Source organism: Lemur catta, chromosome 19 (genome assembly GCF_020740605.2).
Source record: "Lemur catta isolate mLemCat1 chromosome 19, mLemCat1.pri, whole genome shotgun sequence".
NCBI lineage: Eukaryota > Metazoa > Chordata > Mammalia > Primates > Lemuridae > Lemur > Lemur catta.
Window position 1 is genome coordinate 21,753,219 of NC_059146.1, and position 27,467 is coordinate 21,780,685.

Here is a 27,467-nt window from a genome sequence, read left to right on the forward strand (position 1 = left end):
AATCGTAAACTGTCTTCCTTTATTTATATTTGCAATATGAAATAAAAGCTCGGCACGAACGCACACACACTCACGCCAGCCTGGGAGGAGGGAGCTGGGACAAGGCCACTTGGCAATGGGGCTGGGACCCCAGGCCCTTGGGGCACAGGGGGACCCAGCCAAACCCCGATTCAGGGCCCCTGGGGATGTTGTCGTGAGGCCCCTGCTCCCCAGAGCTGGCCGGCCTGGGTGAAAGTGCAGGGTCTGGGCAAAGGCACAGCCCCTACTCGGGCCCTGCTGATGCCCCCATGCTCGCTGGGCCATCCCCCCAAGCTGGACCTGAGCTGAAGGGCCAGATGTGGGTGTGGGCGTCTGCACCAGAGCATGGGGCAACCGGTGTGTGACGCCAACACCAACCCCCACTGGGACAGGACAGGAGGGTTGTGCTTCAGGGCCCCAGCCCAGCACAGCATCCTCGCTCCTCTCTGAGCTCCTCCTTCTCTCTATATAACATATAATATACGTCTCTCTCTGCTTTCTATCGGACTCTCTATATCTTTATTCTAGGAGGCAAAGCTCCCAAACTTCTCTTCTCAGTGCAAATGGGGGTGGGGGGCCATCTCCCTGGCACCAGCCTCCTGGGAGTCCAGAGGAGAGAACGTGGGGATCGGGGTGATGAGGGCGACGGGGGCCGTGGGGGACCCGCCTTGCCCCCACCCAGGAGGTCCATGAGGAGGACGGAGGATCTGGCCGCCGCGGCCAGGCAGCTACCTGGGAACAGAGGGAGAGGTTGAGTGAGGGTCCAGCAGACCATCCCCCTGCCCGGCCCCTGGCCGCGGCCACACTCACTGGGGGCCCAGGGACGCAGGCCCTCCTGAGACGGAGCCGCTGGGCATCGGAGGAGGCTGCAGGGCACTGCCAAGGAGAAAAGGCACACCTCCGAGTCACCTCCTGTCCCACCAGCCCCACCCTGCCCGCCTGCTGCCCAGCTGCTCACCTCTGGCTTTGGGGAGGCCCCACGGGCTCTGGGCTCTTCTCCCCCTCTGTGGTCTGGGGGGCTCCAGGGGCTGGGACAGAGGTAGAGGGGTCTCTGGTTGCACTGTGGGCAAGAGGGGGTGAGGCTGTCAGCCCCACTGCCCCCCCCATCCCTTGGCTGAGGCCTCACACCCTGTCACCACCTGAGTCGTCTCACTCGCGGTGTGCACCTGCCACCTGCCCCACTGGAAGGGGTCTACTAGTGGGGCTGGCACTGAGTAGACCCTCAGCGACCACACAGGTGCCTACCAGGATACACAACAGATGGGAGAGCATGAGGGGACTGCATGGCCCTAGGTGGGGGGACAAACAACACCCCCATCATGACTCACATCCGGCCGCCCTGGTTACCCCCCCAGGAGCTGGTCCCCATGTAGGAGGCACTTGAAGCCGGCCAGACACAGCCGCACAGGGGTGTTTTGCACACTCCTCACCCTCCCAGGGGCCATTCCCAACACCTAGGGCTGCAAGGGGCCCTCTGAGTCCAGGCTACTCAAAGAAACAGCCTATAGGGTGCAGGGGCCCAACAGAGGCTAGGCCTGGGGGGGTCTAGTAAGGATGACCTGGAGCAGCTCAGGGACAGGATGAACCCAGAGTCCACCTCACCAAAGAGGAAAAAGGCTTCTCCTGGCACCAGGTCTCCCTTCAGAAGCTCCCCCACCCCCATCACCTGTCCAAGGAGCTGGGGGCGGAGCAAATCCCATGGAGGGTGGCCTGGAGGTCCCCGACGCTGACCAAGGCCTGGCAGGGGGCTGTGGAGGAGAGACCATGACTCAGCCCCTGCTTCCCAGCAGGCTCAGAGCTGGCCAGGCCACACTCTGCCTGGGCCACTAGTAGGCAGGGTACAAGCAGAGGCTCACCTGAGGGCTCCGCTACTTTGCTGCCATCTGTGGCTTCCTGAGGTGCTATGGGGAGAATGGGGTCCTGAGACCTGCCAGGTGAGAGGGGCAGCCCAAGGGGGGCAGCTGCAGTCAGCAATTGAGCCTAAGAGAGGACTGGGACCTGGCAACAGCTTCCTGGCCGCAGCCACCCGCCAGGTCCCTTGCTCACCTGAGCTGTGGGGCATCGTGGACTGGAGGGCTGGCCAGGCTCTGGGCAGGGAGGCCCTGGGGCATGTCGGGGGGGCCCTGTGGGGCTGGGAGCCCAGAGCACAGCTCCTCCTCCCCAGAGATGCGGGGGCCAGCCGGGGCATCCGTAGGCACTGGGTCCAAGGTGGCTGTCCAGCTGGGGCCTAGGATGGAGCAGGCAGGACAGAGTGAGCTTGGTGGCAAGCAGGCAACCCCGCACCTGGCCACAGCTGCCCCCTGACTCACCTGAGGGCTGAGGGCTAGGGCTGGGGCTGGGGCAGGAGGGGCGGGTGGTCCCTTCATGGGCTGCCCGGCCGTCGCCCTCCTCGTCCGCCTCATCCTCGTCCTCTTCTTCATCCTCACTGTCTGTGCTGCCTCCACTCCTGCCCAGAAACCACCCGGTCAGCCGGCTGTGTGAGACGGGCCAGCTGACACCCACCCTCCACTTCTGCGGCCCAGGGCCAGGCCCAGGAGACATGTGCTGAGGGCCATGGCATGGTGAGGGGGCCGGGGAACCCAGGAGTGTGAAGACACAGGGAGGGGCTGGGAGAGGCCAGCAGGTGAGGGAGTTCTGGGCCACATTTGAGAACACATGTGGACGAGGGCTGCGGCACAGAAAGGACGCAGTCAAGCCCACTCGTCCATGCAGGATGGGCCCTCGGAAGTGCAGGCCAGACTGCAACCTCACCAGCTCTCAGGTCACCTCCCAGCCATCACCAGAGCCATCTACCTCACAGGCCTTCCCACCACCTGCACCATCCATTGCACGGAAGGGCTTACTTTAACCCTCTTCCTCCAGCTAGGAACTCCAGGAAGGCAAAGACGCTTGGCTTTTGCCACTGCCATATCTTCAGCCCTGAAAACAATGTCTGGTGCCTATAGCTGCCCCAAAACTACTGGCTGAATGCTAACACACAACTTGCAGCCGTGAAGAAAACCCAAAACAACCTATGTATCCATCAACTGGGAAAGGGTTAAGCAAACTCCAGTCATGTGTCACTTAACGATGGGGATCTGTACTGAGAAATGCACTGCCAGGCAATTTCACCACTGTGTGACCATCACAGAGAGCACCCACACAGCCCTAGAGGGCGCAGCCTGCTGCACACCCAGGCGGTGTGTACACAGCCTACCCTTCCAGGCTACAGACCAGTACAGCATGTTACTGCACTAACACTGTAGGCAACTGTAACACAACGGTAAGTATTTATGCATCCAAACACAGAAAAGATACAGTAACAATATACTGTTATAATCTTATGGAACCACCATTATATATATGGTGTCATTGACCTAAACATTATGTGTGCACGACGGCACAGGATTTCCAAAATGCTGAACACGTGTTGTCTTAACAGTGTTACTGACTACTTTAACTGGAAAATATATCTGTGATTTAAACACCCAACAATCAAGGAATATAAGGGAACTCCCTTGACCTGATAAAAGGCATCTATAAAAACCCACAACTAACAGTATACTTCAATGGTGAAAGCCTGAATGCTTCCCCCTAAGCTAAGGAACAAAACAAGGATGCCCGTTCTCACCACTTCTGTCCGACGTGGTACTGGATGCTGGCCAGGGCACTCAGGCAAGAAAAGGAAATAAAAGCCATCCAGATTGGAAGGGAAGAAGGAAAACTATCTCCATTCATAGATGACGTGATTTTGTATATTGAAAATCCTCAGGAATCTACTAAAATTATTAGAACTCATAAATCAGTTCAGCAAGGTCACAGGATACAAGATCAATATACAAAAATCTACTGTATTTTCATATACTTGCAATAAACATTATGAAAGTGATTTCAAGAAAATTCTATTTACAATGGTATCAAAAAGAATAAAATACTTAGGAATAAATTTAACAAAAGAAGTCTTATGCTGTAAAATCTAGAAAACATCACTGAAAAATGTAAAAAGACATAAATAAATAGAAAGACATCTCACATTCATGGATAGGAAGACGTACTACTGTTAAAATGGTAACAGTCCCCAAACTGACCTACAATTCACTGTAATCCCCACCAGCACCCCACATGGCTTTGCTGAAACTGACAAGCTGAGCCTGAGAGTCATATAGAATCTCAAGGGATCCCGAATACTCAAAATAATCTGGAAGAACAAGGTTGGGAAACTCACACTTCCCATTTTCAAAACTTACTATAAAGCAACAGCAGTCAGGACGGTGTGGCACTGGCATCAAGAGACACACACAGAGCAGAGGGCAGAAATAAGCCCGCACACACATGGTCAAGTGATTTTCTACAAGGGTGCCAAGACCATTCAGTGGAGAAAAGACAGTGTCTTCAAAATTAGGTTCTAGGAAAACTGATTATCCATATGTAAGAGGATAAAGTTGGACCCCTATCTCACACCATATACAAAAATTAGCTCACAATGGATCAAAAATCATACAACTAGCACCATAAAACTCTTAGAAGAAAACCAAGGGGGGTTGGGCGCGGTGGCTCACGCCTGTAATCCTAGCACTCTGGGAGGCCGAAGCAGGAGGATCACTTGAGGTCAGGTGTTTGAGACCAGCCTAAGCAAGAGCGACACCCCATCTCTACTAAAAATAGAAAGAAATTATCTGGACAGCTAAAAATATATAGAAAAAAAATTAGCCGGGCATGGTAGCGCATGCCTGTAGTCCCAGCTACTTGGGAGGCTGAAGCAGTAGGATTGCTTGAGCCCAGGAGTTTGAGGTTGCTGTGAGCTAGGCTGACACCACGGCACTCTAGCCCAGGCAACAGAGCGAGACTCTGTCTTAAAAAAAAAAAAAAAAAAGAAAACCAAGGGGTAAGTTACATTATTGGATTTGGCAATGACACACACTTGTGCACAAGTGACACAAGCGAGGGTATTGGCGGCAACCCTGCACACACTGAGGACAATAGGTACTGGGGTGGTTGTGTTCCTGACCTGGGTGCCCATTTGGCCATATCCTTAGGATGTATTCTTGTCTGTACGCACATTACATCAACAAAAAATTTAAAACAAAACACTCTAATTTCCAAATTGAAAGTTATGAGGTGAGGGCTCATAGATGCAGACCGTGCACTGGTGTTCATGCTGGCAAATCTAGACGCGTCAACCCACGTCATCACACTGGTTCTGGCGCCAGCCAGTATTAGAGAAAAATCAATGTCACATCTGTGTAAAAAACTAATCACAGCCTAACTGGGGAGGGACAGCATCTCTCATTTTACTGGAATTAGAGGAGAGAAGTTACTTGGGACTATTCCACCCCCCTTTTGGGAAATGTGCATTAGAGCTAACACAGGGAAAGCAGCGCAGTGGAGGGACGGGGGGAGCAAGCGGGGAAGGAGATATTCTAGATGCACCTATACCTGGCCATACCTGAAGGACCTGCCCATGTTTCCAGCCACAGATAATGCTTGTCCTTTTCTTTTTGTAGCTTAACTCATTTCAATTAGATTTCCGTCACTCAAAATTGAAAGCACCTTCAACTAATACACACACCCCAATACATCTTCCTTGTTTTTCTCATTCACTTCAGCCTCGGTCAGCCCTGCTGTGTAGTGGATGCTTGGAGTGGGGCTGAGGGAACTCACTGGACACCAGGGGGCTGGCCCAGGCGGGCCGCCCTTGCCAGCTGGCTGCTCTGCCAGGTGCCGTCCTCTCCATCAGATTCCCCTGAGCCCTGGCCCTCCTCCTCGTCCTCCTCCTCCTCATCGTCATCAAACTGCTGGATGCGGTCCTTGTAGCATATCTCGAGCAGGTTGGCGTTGGGCTGCAGAGAGGAGGAGGGAGGGTGGGCTGCACTGCCCGCAGCCCCCAAGCCTCCACCCACAAAACCACAGGATGGGGCAGCACTCACGTTCTCGTCATCCGCGTTGAGAGAGAAGGTGATGTTGGCTGTCTTGTCAAAAGGTGCGCTAGAGAGAAGGCGGAGGGGCGGTGAGGGACGGGGCACTTCTGTTCTTTGCTCACTCAACACACCTGACCTTCACTATTCATGGACTGCGTATCCGCAAATTCACCTACTCCCTAAAATATATGTTACCCCCAAACCAACACTTGCAGTGTCTAGGGTCACTTGTGGACATCTGCAGAGCTGCCAGGTGCAGGTTCCCACAAAAGCCACACTGTGCCCCCCGATCTCAGCCTTCTGAAGAACCTGGAGGGTCTGCATCCCACTCTGGCACCCATGCTGGGGCAGCCTTGGGAGAGTCACTAACATTTCCAAACCAAGGAAACAATCTACCTCAATCGTTTTAAGGATTTAAGATAATCATCTGTGTGAGATGTTTACATATATGCACACATTGCCCCTAGGAGCAATGGTTCAGGTTCTGTCAATCCAGTTCTCACAGCCACTTCATACATCGGTCACTGCAAAACACAATTCCAGACAACACCAGCCAACACCAGCCAGTGCCTCTTCTGCCCCCATACTGTGCTAGGCCTCCAATTACACTAGCAGCCATGTGCAACTCGAGCAGAAATCAAAGAAAAATGCAAGTGAGTCCTTTTTACTTGCCCAAGTCAGGGTGTGTTGATGTCGTGGCTGTTGCCACGTTTTCAGTGACAGCGTGTAGTGCTGGTGACGGTGAGGGAGGCTGTCCGGGCACTACCCTTCTGGAGCACAGCTGACTAACCTAGCTGAGTGCTAACACAGTTCGCTGAGTCAACGGAAACTCACACAAGCCAGTGACGACCAGGGCATGGGGCTACAGCATGACAAATCACCTTCCCTAACCACAAGACACCTACGTCTGTGGCTGAAATTCTAAATTACAAGCAAGAGAATCATCTTGAGAATGTAAACGAAATGCCACCACTCCTGGCACGAGGCAGGGCCCACACGAGGTCCTCAGCACTGAGCTGGCAGCTTGTCCCAGGGGCACTGCACCAACACGCTCCATCAATCCTTGCTTCCAGCCTCCCAGCGTCACAAACACGCTGACTTGGGTGGCCCTGCACATGCACCTTTGCTCAATTCTTTCAGATAGCCTCACAGAAATGCCAATTCCCGGATTAAGAAATTAAATCCACACATTTAACTATCCACACACTTAGCCAAAAAAGGACTCATCAACTCTGACTCCCACCAGCACAGCCGGCGGCTTCGCCACCATCTCCTGCTTGTTTTGTTCTTAGCCTTTGCTCGCTTTTTCTACCGGGGTGTTGGTCTTTCTCCTGTCATGGGCTGAGGGCACTTTATGTCTACATGGGGGACCACGCTCTGGCTCATGTGTTAGGGATACTTCCCAAGGGATCACTCGTCTCAAATTCACGAAACATTCCGCCACAAAGATCAATGGATAATGGACGGCTCGCAATTCCTGACTGCTGACTCTAAGCACGTGACAGGTGAGCCCCACAGGGCAGCATCTGCAGCCCCGAGATTATAAAAATATCCATTCATTTCCCACACTAGAACTCCTCCTTGGTTTAGTTTTATTTCACTTAAAGTTTTTAACCCACTGGATTTTATCTCGGTGGAGGAGGTGATAACATTTTCATCCCAAAAGGGCAGCTGGTCATGCCGATGCCCTCCGCCACAGTCCGCCCGTCCCCGCCAGCATGCGGTGGGGTTTCCTGTGAGCCTCTTCTCCAGGGGTCTCAGTACTCGTCTCTGATCAACAACGACCAGCGCTGCCCAAGGCCCCCATGCTGGGCACAGAAGCAGCAAACCTGGGATCTCATGTCTGCACCTACAGGGCGCCTCTGCCCCAGCTGTGGACACAGAGAGGCCACAGCTGACTGCAGCTGGTCACAGTGCCCTTGCACTGTGCTGCACAGGGACCACGGTGCACGCGTGAGCAGGCCTCAGTCTCCCGGGCTATAAATGGGTGTAGGATCCCTGCAGCCAAGGGCAATTCCGGGCATACAATGGGATGGCACCTGAGAGGCGCCCAGAGCAGACGCAGGCAGCACCCAGTGCTCCCTGCCTCTGGCCTCCCTCAACCGGCCGCCCACGCCAGCACCTCCGCAGGGCCCCAGCACAGGCAGCCTCTGTGCCCTACCCTCTGGCAGCGGTGTTCTTTCACTTTTCCCAGTGACACTGTGGACTTATTCTCCACAAGTCACTGCCCTCACCGAGATGGCACCCCCTACGCCGCTCACCCAGCACCTCCCTCTGGAGCCTCCCGGCAGGGGCCTGCTATGCCCAGCCTCACAGTGGAAGCCCCAGAACCTCACCCCCAGGGCAGACGCTGGCCACACCGATGACCTGCCCCTGGTCAGGGGTGGTTAGCGGCAGAGGCTGAGGAGCCGCACCCATGGCCCGGATGAGCCCTGCCTTCTATAAGGTGCCCACTAGGCCCTAGCCCTGCCATAGCCCTGCCGCCCTCCAACCTCCCACCCAGACTCCAGGCTGTCTCCCCTTCACTGATGCTCTGCTGTCACAAGGTGGCCTGTGCCAATTAATTTACAAAGTGTTAGTAAATTTTAATTTTTTTTATCTAACTGTAAAAGCAAGAGATGCTTATAGCAAGAAACTCAGAAAACAAAATTTCACAGTCATAACTCCCAGACCTGAATGGTGTTATGTTGTTTGCCCAACAAATAAAAACAGAATTGGTGGCTGAAAAAAAATCTTTTGTCACCTCAAGGCCTCCAGAGGAGAAGAGAGGTAGCGCCCTGTGCTGGGCACATCCGCCCACCCAGAGGGCACATACAGAGGCCAGCTCTGAACCACAGTCCCGTGCCAGAACCCCCAGGTCTGCTTTCCCCTCACTGTCCCATGCACCTCCCCACCCGGGGGCCCCAAGGCTGAGACTGGGGCTCCGGAGCTGCTCTGAGTCCCCAGCACTGGGGACATTTGTGCCTTCACTACAGAGAAGAGAGACTCCACAGCCAGGACTCATCTAACAGGAGGCTGTGGCCCTGACACCCCCACCCCCCCAGGTGACTGGGACTGGGCTGCACTGGGCACACAGGTGCATGTACCGACATAGGCAGGAGAGAGCCCTGGCCTGGGGGACACTCACTTCACACTCTCCTCCTGCTCCCCAAACTCCTCGTCATTGAAGCCGAAGTGGTCAATGAAGGATGAGGTCATGCGCTGCATCTGGAAGTCCATGAAGGCCTGTGGGGCGCAGAAGTCAGGGGCTGGAGGGAGCTAGGCAGGCCGAGTCCCACCCCCTCCCAGCACAGCCCCAGGCCCACCTGCTGCAGCACGGCCTCCTCGGGGAAGTTGAACTCCTTGAGCCGGTCATCCTCGTCATCACTGGAGGAGTGCAGGTGGTGGGTGTTCACCTGGGGTAGGGAGGGTGTCAGGGCCTGCCGGAGCCCCCAGACAAGGGCGGGGTAGGCAGCTCTGAGGAGGGGGAGGCTAAGACCAGGCCAAGAGAGAGAGAGTAGCAAGAGGGACGCAGGAGGAGGAGCCAGGACTCACCAGGTCCACCATGTTCTTCTTGTTGGTCTCTGCCAAGGGCCCTGACACGAACGCCTCCCACCGCTCCTGCTGCTCACTGGGCAGCTCTGCTCAGATAGGGAGGGGCGAGGATGTGGGGTGCCCTTCAGCCTCCAGCCTCCCCCCACCCCAGCCCCAGGCCAGCCCCAGGCCCTCACCCTTTAGCAGCTGCCCCAGCTGCTCTGCGTTGGGCCCCTTCTCCGCATTCTGCACCAAGGCATTGGCCACTCTTGTCAAGTGGCCCATGTAGCCTTTCCGTGGGCCCCCCCCAGACCTGAGAGAGAGTGGAGGCCACAGCTGGACACCAGGGCCGCCCAAGCCCCTGGCCCATCCCCCACTGCCCCATTCCCAATGCGGCACAAAGGCCAGCAGGGACTCACTGCACACGCTCGTTCTCCTCCCAGGACGTCAGGATCCGCTCTACCAGGCAGCACCGCTGCAGCAGCTGTGGGAGAGCAGGATGTCATGCCTTGGGGGGCTGCACATGGGGGATCTCAGCCTGCAGCAGGGGCCCCTCCCAGCAGGTGCCTCACCAGGCCCATCCGCACATGGTGGGGAGGGAGGGAGGGAGGCTGGACCGCCACCTCCTAAGCCTGCCTTAATCTCTGCTGTTTCTACAAGGAGCTTGTAGCACACGCACACACATGCCCTCACAGCCCCTCAGCTGCTCACACACCCACCCCTGCCTCGCCCTCTAGCTCAAGTCGGGCCCTCACGCCCCTGCTGCTCCCCAGCCCCTGCACACACGTGTTGAAGGGGCGAGGGGTAGGCCTCAGGGGAGGGTGGCCCACAGGGATGAGCCCCAGCTCACGTGTTTCACAACAGGGTTTTCGATGGGTGTCTCAGGGCTGCTGTCAGGAGGCGGCCCCAAGCTCAGCATGGTGCTCACACATCCCTCCACTTGGGCGTGCAGGAAGTTGTTGAAAACGTAGTGGAAGAAGAGGTCCTATGGGAGACACAGGCTGGCACCAGAGAGCCTCAGCCCCAGGCACAGTCCCAGCCCCTCCCAATCTCACTCCACCCCATACCAGCATGGTGTTGGGCACGTCCAGTGCCAGGAGCTCCTGTGTCAGGGCCCTGTCATTGGCGCTCAGGGCACTGGCTAGAAGCTTGACCACATGCAGCCGCGTGTTGCCCAGTGGTGGGTCCAGGCTGCCCCATGTCATCCGCAGCGGCTCCAGCTGTAGGTGCAGGGAGGTTTGGTTCCTAAGGGCCACCCTCCCTGCCACCCACACCTCCCCGAGGACTGTGACCCCCTGGTCCTGACCTTGGGTGGTTCGAGCAAGAGCTGGTGGAAGCAGCCAAGCCGCGGGCGCAGGGCGTGCAGGGCGCCCACACTGGATGCGGTGCTGTCCAGGGCCCCCTGGGCCAAGAGCTCCAGCTGCCCTTCACTGCTGAAGAAGTTGTTCATGGTCACAGACTCAGACCTGCGGCAGGGCAGGGTTGAGGGCAGAGTGAGTCCCAGGCAGCCTACACGGGAGTGAGTGTGAGGAGCATATCTGGAGAGACAAGGGCACGCCCTCGGGTGCTGCTCTGGTCTGGAGCCCTTTGGAGAGGCCAGGCCAGTGGGCAGCGAAGAGCAGGGCTGGCTAAGTGGGGCAGGGACCTGGCCCGGTGGCAACATCCGCAGTCCCCTGTTGGGGGAACAAGTGAGGGGTGTGGAGCTGGACAGAGCCTGATGGCTGAGTGCCCTACACAGTAAGGGCTGGCACAGCACCCTCTCTATGCACACCTGGGGTCGCAGCCCCACCCCAGCAATGGGCAGTGGACTCAGCCTCAGTGTCCTCACTTGTCAACAGGACAGAAAGACTCTTCTCTCACCCAGTGCTGACCACTGTGAGAGGGAACACACCAGCCACCACGTGGTGAGGCGGCTGGGCACTCTGCACGGCAGACACCATGACCTGCCCTGCCTGATGCTCTGAGGGTCTCAGAGCCTCACCCCAACCCCTGCCCACCCCCACACAGGGCCAGGTGGCCCCTCACCTTGGCCTCCTGGGCTCCAGCAGGGTCAGCAGCACCTGGATCCCGCTGACGAGGACAGAGGGGCTCTGCTCCCCCTCAAACATGTTGCTCAGGAGCTGCTCGATTGTCTCCTGCCTGGGGGATAGGTGTGGTCAGGGTGAGGGACCAGGGACCCAAGGGTCCCCCAGGATGCTCCCCCTCCTCAGGCCCCGGCACCCACTTCTCCAGAGTGGCCAATAGCTGGTCTGGCTCCGGGCTGTCCTGAACTTGGATCATCTGCTCCCGGCTCAGGCGGATGATGTCGCACAGGGACTGGGACGCATTGGAATGTTGCTGGGAGGAAAGACAGGTGAGGACCCTGGTCGGGCCACTAGGCCCTCCACGAGCTTGGCGTTGGGACCCGCAACGCACTGACCCTCCAGCCCCAGCCCCTTAGGGAAAGGGAAGGATGGTCACATGTGAGTCATGGAGCACAGCACAGAGGCACCAAACACCAGAACAAACAGTTGCTGGAGACAGTAGGGAAGGACTCCCAGAGAGGAGACATCCACACAAGACCCACCACCCATGCACACAGCAGACTGTCCACAACAGTCCCGACATCTGTCGACTGGTGAATGGATAAACCAAACCTGGTGTAGCCACACTGGAATATTACTCAGCCATGAAAAACAATGCTGCACTGACACAGGCAACCACATGAATAAGCCTCAAAAACCTCACGCGGAGCCAGACACAGAAGATCACATAGTACGTGATCGCACTGATGCGAATGCCCAGAACAGGCAGCTCCATGGAGACAGAGCAGTCTGGGGGTTGCCAGGGGATAAAGGCGGTGGGATGTTGGGAGGGACTGCTAATGGGTAAAGAGGTTTTGTTGTTTGTTTGTTTTTGAGACAGGGTCTCGCTGTGTGGCCTGGGCTGGAGTGCAGTGGTGTTGCCACAGTACACTGCAACCTCGAACTCCTGGGCTCAAGCGATCCTCCTGCCTCAGCCTCCCGAGCAGCTAGGACTGCAGGTGCATGCCACCACACCCCATTAATTTTTAAATTTTTTTTGTAGGGACCAGGTCTCCAGAGGTGGGTGGGGAAGTTAAAAAAAAAAAAAAAAGAGAGAGAGAGACTGGATCTCACTATTGCCAGGCTGGTCTCAAGCTCCTGGGCTCAAATGACCTTCCTGCCTCAGCCTCCCAAAGTGCTGGGATTATAGGCGTGAGCTACCACACCTGGCTGCAGGCCTTGTTTTTTGGAGTGATGAAAAATATTCTAAATTCAACACAGTGATAGTTACATAATGCTGTGAATATACTAAAAGCCACTGAATTATACATTTAAGTGGGTGTTGTATGCTATATAACTTCTCTCTCAGTAAAGCTGATTCAAAAGGAAACGAGAGAGGAGTGCAAGCAGAGCTGAGTCTAACCCAACGATCAGCTGCCAGGGCTTGGCCTCCTGGCCCCCAGACTCCAGGGCCCCTCACAGGCGCCTGCCACATGGCTCGCAACCCCCTCCTTGCTGCAAAGGCCTGAAAAGACATTACCCTCCCAGGGATGGGCCCACCTCGGGGAGCCCCAAGCCCTGTCTCCACTCTACAAGTCCATGAGCCTCTTGGAGGCCACGACCATCACTAGGACACACTGCTCCCGGTGGCCTCAGAGCCTGAGAAGACCCAAGGCCAGGGGAACACACAGACTCAGGGCCCCTCGAGCTACTGGGGAACAACTGCTCTCGAGAGCAGGGCTGCTGGGTGAGCTGACAGGCAGGAGGTTAACTGGGCAGGGGAGATGGGGAAAGAGCCACCAGGCCAGCACAGCCAAAGTGGGGAGGGCAGGAAGTAAGGCCCAGGGCCAGAGACCCCTTCCCTCAAGAGATTATGTACCAAGTTCCTGGTTCATGGAAGAAACCTTCCACATACACAGAATCCTTTTCTCAGAGTGTGGACACACCTGGTTCTCAAAGCTCCTTTTTCTCACCAATTCCTCTTTTAAAAGGGGCTAGAGTAGGCATGGGGAATGGACTTGTAGGGGAGGCTGCAGGGGCGCCAGTGACACTCACGTTGTCATCCTTTGAGGGGTGGATCTGCTCAATCAGCCGCTGGACAATCTTCTCCTCATTGAGCCACTGAGGGTGAGAAGGCAGGGGCTCCATTACTGTCCATCTCCCCTCGCCCCACCCCCATGAAGAGGGGCCGCCCCACTCACGTTGACGACGTCCTGCCGCAGCTGGGGCTGCTCCACACAGGTGAGCAGGCGCAGCAGGAGGTCCATGATGGCTGAGGTGCCAATGTGCTGCAGCAGCAGGTCCACGAAGTCGTCCTTCTTCCGCAGGAAGGACACGAGCTGGGGACACATGGGTGGTGTCATGCACAGAGGCCTGGCCTGCACCCCCCACTGTGGGCCACGGGCCGGGAGAGCCAGAGCACCTCGTCCGTCTTGCGGTTGATGAGGATGCCCATGACCTTGCTGAAGAAGCTGGCCAGCAGCGGGTTGAGGCTGCCGCTGCTCTGCAGGAAGCCGTAGAGCCGGTTCAGGAGCGACTCATCGGCACCCAGGGCATCGTTGATCTGGGGCACGTCAGAGGTCAGGATCTCACAGGCCACACTGGGGTACCTGGGGGGCGAGTGTGGGGTGGGCGGGAGGCTCCACCCTCTCCCCTGCACCGGGCACTGGGGAGACCCATGTCCAGGAAGGAGATACAGCACAGCAGGGGTGGAGGGTGGGAAATGAGGCCCCTGGGCAGGCCTCCTCTATCCCTCCACACCTAGCCACCCCTCCCTGGGCTCCTCACCACCCCAAGACTTGACCCGGGGCCTGAAGCTCCAGTGTTTTCTGACCCCCCCACTAGCAACACCCATCCCTTCTGCCTCCTTGACATCTTCCCAGGTAGCCCCACACACTGCCCCAGCTGAGGCTGCCTCTCCTGGGCCACCTGAGCTTCTCCTCCCCCGCCCCAGCTCCACCCTGGGAGACCTTTCTCAACTTCCACCCTCATCTCCTGCCTGAACAATCACACGGTGCCCGACGGCCACCACGACAACAGTTGCCCTGTCCAGCATGCCACCAAAGGTCCCATGGGACCACAACCTGCTCTAGGCCTGACTGTAGGGGACCCCACAGTGCCCCCTACCCTGGAAAGTTGGCTCCTTAGGGCAGGGCACGGACCCCAGGGGCCAGCAGGGCACAGATATCAAAATGGAGGCTCCCTGAGTGTCCTCCTGCTATCTGGTGCACGAGAGCACAGTCCATGGCCCACTGGATGCTGGTTGAGTGAGGGTGGGTGAGCAGGACAGAGGCTCTGGGCAGAGAGAGGTCAGAGCAGAGAAGGGAGAGAAGACACCCGGGATGGGTGGTGTCTGTCAGACGGACACAGGGAGCACTAGAGACACTGCTGGCCCTGCTGGAGGTGCTGTCAGCAGCAGCAGGGGACCTGCTAGGCCCTGTGCTCTGGGGTAGCAGCCACCTCCTGGAGTCCCCACTTTGTAAGAGAAAAAGTAGGGAGCAGCCCTTGCCCTGCCCTGTCCTCCATGCGAGGAGCAGCAGCAGGCACACCCTGCAGAGCGGGAGCCCAGCACCAGCAAACCAAGAGGCCAACAGGTTCTCACAGGGGCCCAGGAAGGGCCACAGAGACCAAGGAAGACAAGCCCCAAATCCCTAACAGGGCCCTGCCTGCCTGGTCCCACCTCCCCTGAGGCCAGCACCTGGAGCACACCTGCCCTGACCATGCAGGGAGCAGCAGGCAGGAGGGGGTGGCCAGGTGCACAGAGCTGCCCCCACGCCAGGGGCTGGCCAGGCACCAGGGAGCACGGGTGGGCAGACACAAAGGAGACATTTACAGAGAACCACAAGTGAAGAAGATGCTGCCTGGAACGAGGGGATGTGCTTTAAACCGCACTGGGAGCCCCACAGGCCGTCCCACGGTACAAGGGTGAGTGCTCAGAGCTGAGGACACAGTGAGCTGAGGCTGATCTTGGTGGGACCTAGCTACTTAGTCTCAATGAAAGGAAAAAAAAAACGATCTTTTCATGCAACAGCCTGGATCAATCAGCAGAGAATTATGCTGACAAAAAAAAAATCCTAAAAGATTACCTATTACATGATTCATTTTAAAACATTTTCAAACAAAATTGTATAAATGGAGAACAAATCAGTGGTTGCCAAGAGTCAAGGCTGGGGTGGGAGGGAGGCGAGTGTGGGTCCTTGTGGTCATGGAAGTGCTCAGGATGGCACTGGGGTGGCCGATAGGCAAACCCATGAAGGTGATAAACTTAACGTGTGTACGCACACACAGAGAGTACAAGTAAAACTGGAAAACCTTTCAACAGGCAGACAGTCTCAATATCACCACCCTGGCTGTGATGCCCCAGCAGTTTTGCAAAGGTACTTGGGATCTCTGTTACTTCCCACAGCTGCCATAAAGATTTCAATTGGAAAAAAAAAACACCAAGGAAAAAAGATGGGGGGAAAATTAGCAGATGTAACAAGACTGGCAAAACACTGCTCCTTGTTAAGGCTGGGTGAAGGGTCCATGGACTTCACTCTAATTCCTCTGTTAGTACTTTGGGAAAATTCCATAACAAGCTTTTAAAAAATGGCATCCTGAAGTGGTCTGGAGCCCAGGCCTGGTCTACACCCAGGTGCTCATCCCCAAATGGGAGGTCCTGGTATCAGCTGTCTCTGTGAGGCGTTCCTGGTGAGTGTGTGAGATGCCGAGATAGCACAGGCCAGCCTGGAGCCAGAGTTTGGGGTGCAGGGTACGGACTCACTTGTAGCGCAGCCGCTCCTCGCCGCTGGCAGGCGGCTCCTGAGTGACCCAAGCCACCATGGCCTGCAGGTGGGGCGGCTGGAGCAGGAAGTCCAGTAGCTTGCGGTTGACGACCTTGCACTCCTGCAGCACGTCCTCCTCATCCAGCAGCTCAGGCAGGCTCAGGTCCTCCCGCTCCAGCAGCGTGTCCAGGTGCGAGCTTGTGTGCAAGTCAAACTTCCAAAACATGGCGCCCTGCGGGCCCGGGGCACAACCACGTCAGACACGTTCATAGGAGCCCCCACTGGACATGGCACTAGCCACCTGCCTCGGGAGCCCCCACTGGACATGGCACTGGCCACCTGCCTCGGGAACAGCCTCTCCCCGAGACCCGGTCCTCACCCTCAGGTCAAGCCCGGCCCCACCCCGGGGCTCAGCACCTCTGTCGCACACGCACACCAGGCCTTGCCGGCTTCCCCCCAGCCCACCCACCGCCTCTATCTCCAGCCTCCATGCTGCCTCCCCTGCGGTCCAGAGAGTCACTTCACACCCGAGGCCGACTGTCCCGGGCACTCCTCGGCCTCAGGCCTGGTAAAGTCCCCTGGTATGGACTGCACAGGGCCTGCAAGAAGAGGCCGGACACTATGCATAGAGTGATCTCGGGCCCTGTCCCCCAGGAGGGCCTTTGTCCACTGTCCCCACATCAGGGCAGGGACATCCCAGGGGCAGAGCCTGAACCTCTGGCTTCACTTCAGTCTGTATTTGCTGCACGAATTCAAATGCCCCATGACCTCCAGTGCACGGCTGCTGCCCAGCCCAGCAAATCACCCGGGGCTGTGTGGGAGGCTCAGGGTGGGGGCGGGGGAAGAGAGGAAGTCTGTGCTGTCTCCAGGCTGTGGCTGTTGCCTGGACACCACTTACACACAAACACACCCCAACAACCTCTCACCACCCAGCACCAGGGCCTGGGACAAGGAAGAGGAAAAGTTGCGGAGGGTGGGGGGGGGCGGGGTGGGAGATGCTCCCAGAATAGCCACTGACCAGGGCCCAAAGGAACCCAGGATGGGATAAGCAGTCTCTGCCTGGGAAGAACAAAGTGGGCTACCAACACCTGGCTCTGACCCTGTCCCCCTCCCCCGGAGGACAGCATCTAGCCCTCACCTTAGCCAAAGCCCCGACCCCGCGCCCACACAGATACCTAGCGGGCAATATGAGTAGCACACACGGAGCATTAACCACACGCCAGGCAACGCTGTTCTGAGCCCCAGACCTGTGCTCTCAGCTGCTGTGCTCCGAGGCTCCGATGCTCCCGGCCCTGCACGTGCACTGTGCACATGACGTCCAAGCTCACAACCGCCCCCAAGAAAACCGTCATCATCCCACCACACAGGATGAGGGGCAACCAAAGCCCAGGCAAGTCAGGTGGCTTCCCAGTTCTTCACAGGCCATCTGGTCCCCAAGGACAGCATTTGTGGGGCACTCACTACAGGCAAGGGGCTGACCAGAGCTATCTCGTTACCTGCCTCCTGATAACTGCACAGTAACTGCCTGAGGCAGAGGCCTCTGCCATCCCCAAGTCACCACGGAGGACACTGAGGACAGAGCAGGTACAGGAGGTTGGGGTGCCTCTTCCACAGCCCCCACCCCTGTCACTTCCCAGGCACGCAGATGCTAGTCCGTCTCCTACAACACACTTCTGCGCCTTCTCTGCCCGGCCCCTCTTCCTGGGGCCAGCCATGCCCTCTTTGCAGGCCTCCCTGAGTCCCTGACCTGCCACCTTAACACCCACCAGCCACCCCAGGACCTGGGCCCCAGGGAACAGACAACCACAGATGGAGCACCAGGCCCAGGGAAGAGACATCAGAGCTCAGAGAAGCAGCCTAGGCTGACAACAGGGCATCCTGAGCCTCCATTCCTCTAAGATGCCACCAGCACCCAGCTCTCCTTCCTGCCCTACCTGAAGCTGGGATTGACATAGAAGCCTCCCTTGTCTCCTTGCTCAGCCACCCTTGCCTGCCAAGGTGATCACCCCAAGACTTGGCTCGGCTCAGGTCAGCACTGCCGAGACCTTGCTCCCAGGCTGCCGTCCGCCTCTAAATCAATAATCCTGGTGGGAGGCACTGTAGGTCCCAAAACCCTGGCCAAGGACAACCGAAGGTAGAGTGGAGGGAAGACTTCTGCAACCAGCAATAGCCATGAGGGCAAGCGCAGCAGGAGACAGTGGCAGACTCCAGGCCTGAGACCGGGGGGTGGGGGGCATTTGAGAGACCCCACTCCTCTGGGGTCTCCTGGCTCCTAGTCCACGGCAAGCAGTGACTCATGCAGTACCCCCACCTGCCTGCTGTTCTCAGTGATCACCCTTGAGCACAAACTTGAGCACCTCGTGTCCATTCCAGCCAAGAGCCCTGCAGCAGCTCCCCTGGTCCCCGCATTCAGGGCCCCGAGGCCCAGTCCCTGCCCACACACAGCCTCCCCGCTGGCTCAGCCATGCCCATTGCCACCTCCCCCAGAGCAGCCTCCGGTTTCCCTGTGCTCCTGGGGCTCCCCAAGGCACAGGGCTGAATAAATGGGGGCATTGCCTGGACACATCAGATGATGCCGCTGTCGGCTGCCCTGCACCTCTACTGTGCCGACCACTCCTCCAAGGACCTCACAGCCATTACCTCCACTACCTCTCATGACCCCGGGAAAGAACCGCTACCCCATTTTACTGAGAAGAAACTAAGGCACAGAGAAGTGACTGCCCAAGCCCAGATCTGGGGGTGGTGAGCACTGGAACTGGCACTCTGTCCCCAGAGTGAGGAGCGCTGTCCCCAGCACAGGGCCTGTGCAGAGGACGCCGAGACACTCGTGGGATGAGCAAGCTCCAGCCCAGCTGGCCCCAGCACGTGCCCTGCCTGAGCGAGCAGTTCTGGCCGTGGCCCACCCTGACCTGACTCTCACCCCAAGGAGGAGCTTTTCCCTTCCTGGTCCTTGGACTTGGCTGGATGCTAGGCCCCTGGTCCCCCATGTCCCTGGCACCTAGCACCTACTCAACAGTCCCTGTGGACAGGGGGTCAGCTGCAGTCCTCAGGCCCCTCAAGACCCAGCTATGACAGCACAGCCCACACCTACCTGTCGTCACTGTGAGGACTGAGCTCTCCCCTCAAGCCGACACCACCAGAAATCTAGGGGCTTCCTCAGGGCCTCCCTGCCCCCCACCCCCGTTGCACTCCAGGCACTGCCAACGGCCCCCAGACAACCAGAACCACCCTCCTCTACCCACACGCTCAGCACCCCAGCAGGCCCTGCCCTCTGTCCACAGGCAGCACACAGAGCCCCCCAGTCTGTGCCCAGGATCCTCCGCAGCCTCTGGCTGCTCTCAAACACCACCTCAAAAGCTGGCCTGGCTCCTCCAGCCTCCCTCATGCCTGCTCTGCACTCACCCCGGCCAAGCTGGCCTCCTATTTCCAGAACACTCTAAGCTTGGGTCCACCTCAGCGATGCTGTCCTAACAACTGATTTCTTCTCATCCTCTGGGTCTCTTGCCAAGTGTTCACCTTGCAGAGGAGCCTTCCTTGACCAGCCTGGCCGAAGCAGCCCCCAGCCCCGCCTCCGTCCACCACTCTCTCATGTCTCCCTGGGACATGCCTTCCGACCTGCACAGAGCTCAACACTGTCTGGCGGCATCTCTAGGACATAGTAACAACATGCTTGAGATACACGTGCTGAACGGATAGCTCTACAGCCTTTCCTCTAAACCTTCCTCATCAGGTTACCTCGAGCACCTGGGGGCAGCACCTAGCACAGAACCTGGCACTGTGGCCATAAATACTCAAAAATGTTACCTGAAAGACAAACTGTGTTTTCACAAGGCCTCTGCCCAGGCAGGAGGCTGACGAACCTGTCAGAGCATCAGTCAAGTGAAATCACTCCCACCCTGCCCCCAGCCACTCTTACGGGCTCCCTACATCATGAGGCGGAGGGAGGTGCAAGATCACCATGGCAGGCAGGGGAGGGGTGGGCTGGCCTTCGGGCCGACCGAGGTACTGGGTGTGTGTTTTCCACGTGTGGTAGTGAGGACGAAAGCACCACTGCTTCACAAGGATATACGACCTTGTCCCCTCCTTGCTCCGGGAACCTCCTCCAGCACAGTGGTAACTCCCCGCTTGTGCCCAAATGCTAGACCTCCTCAGGGGACCCTTCCCAACTTCCTGTCTCACTTGAGAAATGTGACAGGCTGAGAGAGTGCCCGTGTCACACATGAAAAAACTAAGACTCAGCAAAGGTGACTCACCATGCACAGTCGGTGGGAAGCAGGAGGCACTGGGGCAGGGCGGGGGGGGGCGGATTTCCTGATCTGATCTGCCTGTACCTGGGACCAGAACCATCTCGAGGGGCAACCACCAATCACTCATGACTCTGCCGAGTTCCGGCCACCGGCTGTGCTGAGTGAAACATGCGGACATGGGGAGCAGGCAACCTCTTTCTACACGGGGGACCGTCACCAGGCACAAGGAGCCACACACTACGTTTCCACTTACGTGAAACATCCAGAATAGGCAAATGCATAGAGGCAGAAAGTAGATTAGAGGTTTTTAGGGGCTGGGGGGATTAAGGGCAGTGTTTCAAAAGGAAAGAGTTTCCTTTAGAGGTGATTTTAAACAGTTCTAATATCAATTGAGGCAATGATTCCACAACATTGAGACTATACTAAGAACCACAGAGTTGTACACTTTTTTTTATTTCTGAAACAGGGTCTCACTCTGTCACTCTAGCTGGAGGTGCAGTGATGCAATCATAGCTCACTGCAGCCTCCAGCTCCTGGCCTCAAGCTATCCTTTCATCTCAGCCTCCCAAGTAGCTGGGACTACAGGCACATGCCACCAAACCCAGCTAATTTTTTAATGTTTTATAGAGACAGGGACTCGCTATGTTGCCCAGGCTGATCTCGAACTCCTGGCCTCAAGTGATCCTCCCACCTCCACCTCCCAAACTGCTGGGATTACAGGCGTGAGCCACCCACCATGCCCAGCTGAATGGTGCACTTTAAATGGATACAGCGTGTGGCATATGAATTATATCTCCATAAAAAACTGCTGCCAAAAAAAGAAAAAAGCTGCCCAAGGCCATCATGGCAGGGCCAGGCTTAGGCCTTGTGCTATGTCCAGCTACCCTAGAGCTGAGGAGACACCAGCTGGTCTGGCAGAACGAGGCCACTGAAGCTCCACCCTGGGCAGCTCCCCCAGGTACCCCTTCCCCACTCCTCACTCCCAACATCTCTGAGCTAAGTGAGCCCCCTCCCCAGTGGGGGCAACGCAGGGACGGCCAAGCCAACATCTGTAAAGAACCCTCCCTCCACCTGCACTTTCAGGCACTTTGTCTCATCTCCCCACCACGACAACAAAGTGAAGAATTCTTACTATTGCCCTTTGATAACAAAGTCCCATTTGGAAAAGGGGTCCAGAGGGGCAGAGCCAGGACCCTGCCCATTCCAGACAATGTGCCCTGGTTTCTAGACAGGAGGCAGAAGCTTTCACAGCTAAGGCTTGCCCACTCACTTCTAAGACACCTTGGTTAAAGGGTGCCGGCCATGACCCCCACCCCCAAAACCCCCTGCACTTGCTACCACCTCACCAACTTCCCTCCCACAGCCAGCTTCCCAGAGAACCAGGGCGGGGGCTGCCAGACCAAGAAAGGAGGATGCTGGCTAGTGTGTGGCATCCAGGAGCCTCCACTTGAGCCTTGGCCCCAAGAACCCAGGCAGCTCCTTGAACTCTCAACCTCAGGAGGCTCCTCTGAAACTCACAAGACGAAAGGATCAAATGTAATTGGTGTTCAACACCCTATAAACCTCAGTTCTCAGAGTAAAAACAGAATTAAGATGTAAATCCAGGAGAAAGGAAAAAATAAAAAAAGCGAAAAATACTTTCCCCCACCATAAACTCTCAATCCACTCCAGCTTCAAGCCCTGATTCTCAGCCCCCATCGTACAACTTTATGAAACTTGCTGGAAACCCCGGGAATAAGGAGAGGTGGCTTTCGTTCTCTCTAACCGGGTGAACCTGGGCTAGGCACTTGGCTTCTCTAAGCTTCATTTCCTCATCTGTGAAATGGGGACACAGCCCATCAGGTCAGGTTCCTGTCAAAGTGAGCTGAGTGGTCCCGATACAACAGCTTCTCAGCAGGTGTAAGCCCCTTCCAGTCTGAACTAAGACCACATCGCAACACTTTTGAGCAGGACAAGTAGGAAACAGTCACTATCCTGAGGGTGATGGCACTAAAAACAGAAGAGCAGGAGACAGACTCTACCCGATTGCCTGAGTGACTCAAGTACTTTTCCTCAGATCATTCAAACACTCTGGCAGGCGCCACACACCCCGCCACCCCCATTCTTTGCAACTTTCAGCAACTTCAAGAAAGCGGAAGTGACTACCACTGGTTTTTAGCGACCGTTTGAAAACCATGACTCTGGCTGCAAACGGAAGAAGGGGAAATTGTAAATGAGAAAGGAAGCCATTAAAAACGAAAACTACCTCTGCTCCCTCCGCCAGCTCTGTACCATCGTCTCTGGTTTCTTGTTTTGCTGTGTTGTTCTAAGGCCTTCAACACCATCAGCCCCTTCCCCAGCTCAGAGAGGGCCTAATACAGCTCCCACAGAGCTGTCCCCACGGTTGCTGCTGCCACAGTCTGTCGGACCATCCTAGGAGAGGAGTGAGCGGCTACCAGCAGCAGGGTGGCCAGCACCCAGCTCCTTAAACAGCCCAAGGTTCAGAGGATGGCAAGACCACCTCCCTTTAACTTCCCCCAACCCACAGTCAGCTCTCAGCCACATCTGAAAGGAGGTTGGGAAGACTCGATTCCAAGGATGGGGTGATGGTAATGGCAACCCCACTATCTTGAGCAGGACCTATGGTGTGTGCTGGTTGCAGAACCCAACACCACCCCAGCAAGGTAGGCACTGCAGACACCCACATGGGAGAAGGGGCCACTGGGGCCAAAGAAATGGGACCTGGCCAAGGCCAAATAGCTTTGGTCCCATTCTCATGATGAGCTGGGACTCTCCCATGGCTTGGGAAAGCCTGAGGGAGGGTCCCCAATTAGAGGGCACTCCAGGCACCTCCCCCTCGGACCCCAGAACCACACCCTCCCAGGGGAAGTGGAAGCTCTGGTCCAACCCTAGGGGAGGGAGTTAATTAGGAAATAAGAAAGTCTAGGGACACTTGGCCAAGGACCGGGGAGGTGGCTTGAGCACTCATACTCAGAACTTGTCTCGTGAATTAGTCGCAGATTTAAAAGAAAAGACCAATGCACAGATTTTGTAGCCCTTGGATAGACGCAGAGGAGAAGAATGAATGTTATCACGTGATCCAAAGTCAAAGGCCTGGATTCGAATATTAACCTCTCCAAACCGAAACCTCTGTGTGGCCTAGACCAAGGACCTAACCCCAGAGTACCCCAGTTTCCTCATCTGGGAAATATCTCACAGATGAAGTTAATGTAAACCAAGTAAATGTAAAGCAGCACTTCCTGGAAAAAGATCCACAAAACCTGTGTGCAAAGGGAAAACCACGGTTTGGCATGGAAAGGAGGGTGTGTCCCCAGCAAGCCAGGAGCTGACAATCAGGGAAGGCCTCTCTCACCTCATCTCTTGCTACAACCCTCACCGGCGCCACACCTGACTGCTCTCAGCCCCGGCAGGGCCGCTCCTCCGCCTTCCATGAGCTCTCCGAGCCTGACTAGCTCCTCCTGGGTCCTTCAGGCCTCCACACCGCCACCACTTCCTCCAAGAAGCCTCCCCGACTGTGTTAGGGGCCTGCTCCACACCACTTCCACAGCATCTGGGCCTCAGCTCTGTGACAGGATTTGCCTATTCAGTCATCTACCTCCCCCTGGAAGATGCCAATCCCCCAGGATCTAGCATAAGGCCAAGCTCACAGTTAAAGATACTTGTTGAATTAATGAAAACTGAAGCCAGAGGAGGAACGTGATCTGCTAAGGTCACTTGGCCACAGATCCTAAAAAAAAAAAAAAAAAAATACTGGGGGGAGGGGAGGACCAGAAGAGCAAGTTTTCCTCTAATGGAAAGAAATAGATGACCCAACAAAAGCCAACCATCAAAAAGACGATAGTACATCACAATACACACCTCACACAACACAGCTACTCAGGAGTGCAACAGAGCACATGAGCCAAAACTATACAAAATACCCAAGCATTAGAGCAGGGTTTCTCTTCAGCACTACTGACATTTGGGCTGGATAGTTCCTTGTGGTGGTGGGACTTTCCTGTGCACTGAACAGCATCCCTGGCCTCCACCTACTACACTCTGGTAGCATTCCCCCCAGTTATGACAACCAAAAACATCTCCAGCTATTGCCAAAAGGCCCCCGGAGGGACACAATCACCCATGATTGAGAACCACTGCAATAGATAATCTCGAACCAAATAATAATCCTAAAAGCCACTGATTCTGGAGCACTTACTGCGCCTTGCCTTCTGCCACAGGCGCCTAGAAACATTGCACTTAATCCCCAGAACCGCCCTGTGAGAGCACTCCTGTTGTTCCCATTTACAGCGAGGAAAAGGAGGCAAAGCACACCCGAATAATCTGTCCAAGGTCTCACCACTTGGAGAGGCAGAGCGAGGACTGGAACCCAGGTCCCTGGGACAAAAGGCCTTGCCCTAAACAATTAGCCTGTACTGCCGTCTTCTGATCCCAAGCTCAGGGCTAGAGTCACATGGTCTCATTTAATTTAAGCAAAATGATACATGATAGGCCAAAGTTTTTTTTAAGAAAACAGAGCACAACATTTTAAGCAGCACAAGCAACCACCACTCCACCACCAGTAAGTGCACACAGCAGGGTGTGGCGAGCATTTCCATGTGTTTTGTGCAGGTCACTGCACAGGCTCCACACATGATAATTCATAATGTGTTCTTCAGGCAATCTTCAGTTCATGCTCCATCTGCCATGGGCACTGATGGTTAGAATCTTGCCCTCAGGTTGGACACAACCCCACTGCAGTTTCCCTACAACTGTGAACCCAGCACCACACCTGACAGACGACGCAGCTTCCTTTCCAGAAACATCTTGCCTTTCAGGTGGGTGTTAATGGTAACGTCTGCGTCCTCAGCACAGACGCGTCTTTCTGTGTGTAAAAGAGTGATCAAGAAAGACCCTAACCAGAGATCACTTTGTAAGGCCCTGGACAAGCACCCCAGCCAAGCTATTTTGTCCCCTCCCAACACAACTGTACTCATGACTCCCTGAATGTTCCCACCTTGACATATTTGCACGTGCTGTTCTTTCCCACCGGAAGGCCCTTCTTCCCACTCTCCATCTGTCAACTCCTACTCCTTCTTCCTAGACAGAAAAAGCCACCCATCCAGCCAGTCTCACCAGTCCCTCCCGCTCTGTGGCCTCCTGCAGCGCCCTGAGTTACCTCGATCACCACACACAGTAATTGTGACTGGACCACTCTGCCTTTGTCTCCCCAGGGACCGGCCTCTCCTCCAGGGCAGGCCTGGGGCTGATTCCCCCTCCTCTGTGCCCAGCCTGGGTCCCTTCCCTGTCCTCAGCAGGCCTCATCTCACTAAAAAACAGGATCGATTGGTGGCTGCTCCAGAGAACGCTGGCACCCGAAGTCCCTCCTCACAACAAGCCAGAGACAACTAGGGGCAGGAGAGCCACAGTCAAGGTGAAGGGAAAGCCCCACTACTCCAGTCGGCCTGTCCCTGGGGTGAGGCAGCGGAGCCTAAGAAGGCCAGTGAGAGTGAACGGGTGATGGGGGCGAGAGTGTAGGGTCTGTGGAGGAAAAGAAGAGGGTAACCAAAGAGCAAGATGACCCTTGGGGGGACGGGGGCAGTGGGCCAGAGGAGTAAGAGAGAGGAGCTGAGTCTGAAGGTGTAAGAAGGGGCCCGTGGTAGAAGAAACTGGGGAGGGGAGGCTGGAGGGAGAATGGGGTTGGCAAAAGACCGAGAGGGAAAAGACTCAGAGACTTGGGGAGACTGAGAGGAACAGACTATGAGACTTGGAGGGGAGTGAGAAGAAGAGTCCGAGAGACTAGGGAAGACTAAGGGGGAAGAGACGGGGCAGGGCGGGGAGAGGGGAACCCCAAGGGAGGAGGGAAAGGATCCGAAGGAGAAAAGACTGAACAGACTCGAAAGGAGCGGGGGAAGGAGAAAGAGGGGCCTGGACTTCTAGGCAGAGTCCCTCGATGCGGGCCGCTCACCTGCGAGGGGGGGCGGCGGCTCCTCGCACTCGGGGCTCATCGGGGCACCCCCCCCCGCCCCGCCGCAGCGGCTCTGGCCCCCACTCCGGGACCCGGTATGTGGGGGCGGGGGGTGGCGTCGGGGTCTCGCGCAGGCGCCGGGGCTAGCGGGGCCCGCGCACGCGCCCACGGGTCGGGGAGGCCTCGCGCGCCGAGTCTCGCAGAGTTGCTTGCGGGTGCGATGGGGACGTCACGAGACCCGCACAGGCGCCTCCGCGGTCCACGCCGAGGCGGCTGAGCTAGGTCGCCAGGCCCGCGCAGGCGCCTCAACGGGGAAGGACGGGGGAAGTCGCCCCGGTTTCCCCGGCTCAGCCCGGCGCCGCGCGGGAGGGGAAAGCGTCCTCCTCCGCAGTGCGAGCAGGCCGCAGAGCTGATCAGCGCCCGACGTAAGCGGAGGCCTCCTGCTTCAACCGCCCGCTTCCCCAAACCGAGCAGGTCTCCGGGCTCTGCGGTCCGCCTCAGGGCCTCCGACGCCCGGCTCCCTCCGCCACTATCCCACAATCCCCTGAGCGCAGGAGGAGACGGGAGGCCCCGCCCTCCCTCGGCCGTCTCGGTGCGCAGGTGCGAGAGGGGCCGTGTCCATGGGCCCTGCAGTGCGCGTGCGCGCTGGGCCCGGGCGCGCCCACCCCGGAACACCTCCGCCGTAGATGCGCTTGCGCCCGTTTGTGCCAACAGTCTCGCCCGGAATAAACCCAGACGACTCGGTGCGCAGGCGCCGCTGCACGGCCGGCGGCCAGTTTCTCTCCGACTCCATTCCGCTATCCAGTGAGCATCTTGCTCCGGAATTTCTCTTTCCCATTCACTTCGTTTGGAAAGCCTTTCGCTATTCTGTCTCCTCCAATCACATTCCTGCCTTGGTGCCAGGATCGAGCTCCTGTGGAATCCATCCCTGGCTTTCCTGCCAACCAGTGCTGGCGCTTTTGTCCCGCTGCCGGTTCCTCTCTCCAATCTTTTTCTGAGCTTCAGAGGGACCTCAGTCCCACCTCCAGGCCGTTGACCTGGCTATCGCTATTGTTGCCGGTTTGCACAGTGTCCACTAACAA

General features: G+C 56.8%; 1 protein-coding gene across 3 annotated transcripts; it reads right to left on the reverse strand.

Annotated features, from left to right (window-relative positions):
- Positions 1–26,929, reverse strand: PPP6R1 (protein phosphatase 6 regulatory subunit 1). 3 transcript variants are annotated; one of them, XM_045532780.1, is made up of 24 exons: positions 26,386–26,929; positions 16,194–16,426; positions 13,854–14,040; positions 13,633–13,770; positions 13,487–13,552; positions 11,653–11,765; positions 11,454–11,567; positions 10,735–10,894; positions 10,496–10,648; positions 10,279–10,413; positions 9,848–9,912; positions 9,626–9,741; positions 9,450–9,535; positions 9,221–9,310; positions 9,043–9,140; positions 5,925–5,982; positions 5,659–5,837; positions 2,328–2,464; positions 2,065–2,245; positions 1,875–1,945; positions 1,685–1,766; positions 977–1,078; positions 829–894; positions 1–750 (listed from the first exon to the last, which is right to left on the reverse strand). In XM_045532780.1, exons 2-24 carry the CDS (start codon positions 16,418–16,420, stop codon positions 747–749), a joined length of 2,628 nt encoding a protein of 875 aa, XP_045388736.1. In that variant the 5' UTR covers positions 16,421–16,426; positions 26,386–26,929; the 3' UTR covers positions 1–746. The 3 variants fall into 3 exon arrangements, with proteins under 3 accessions (XP_045388736.1, XP_045388734.1, XP_045388735.1); XM_045532778.1 differs by having other exon boundaries at positions 1–894; XM_045532779.1 differs by lacking the exon at positions 26,386–26,929 and adding an exon at positions 23,794–23,882 and having other exon boundaries at positions 1–894.
- Between the last annotated feature and the right edge of the window lie 538 nt (positions 26,930–27,467).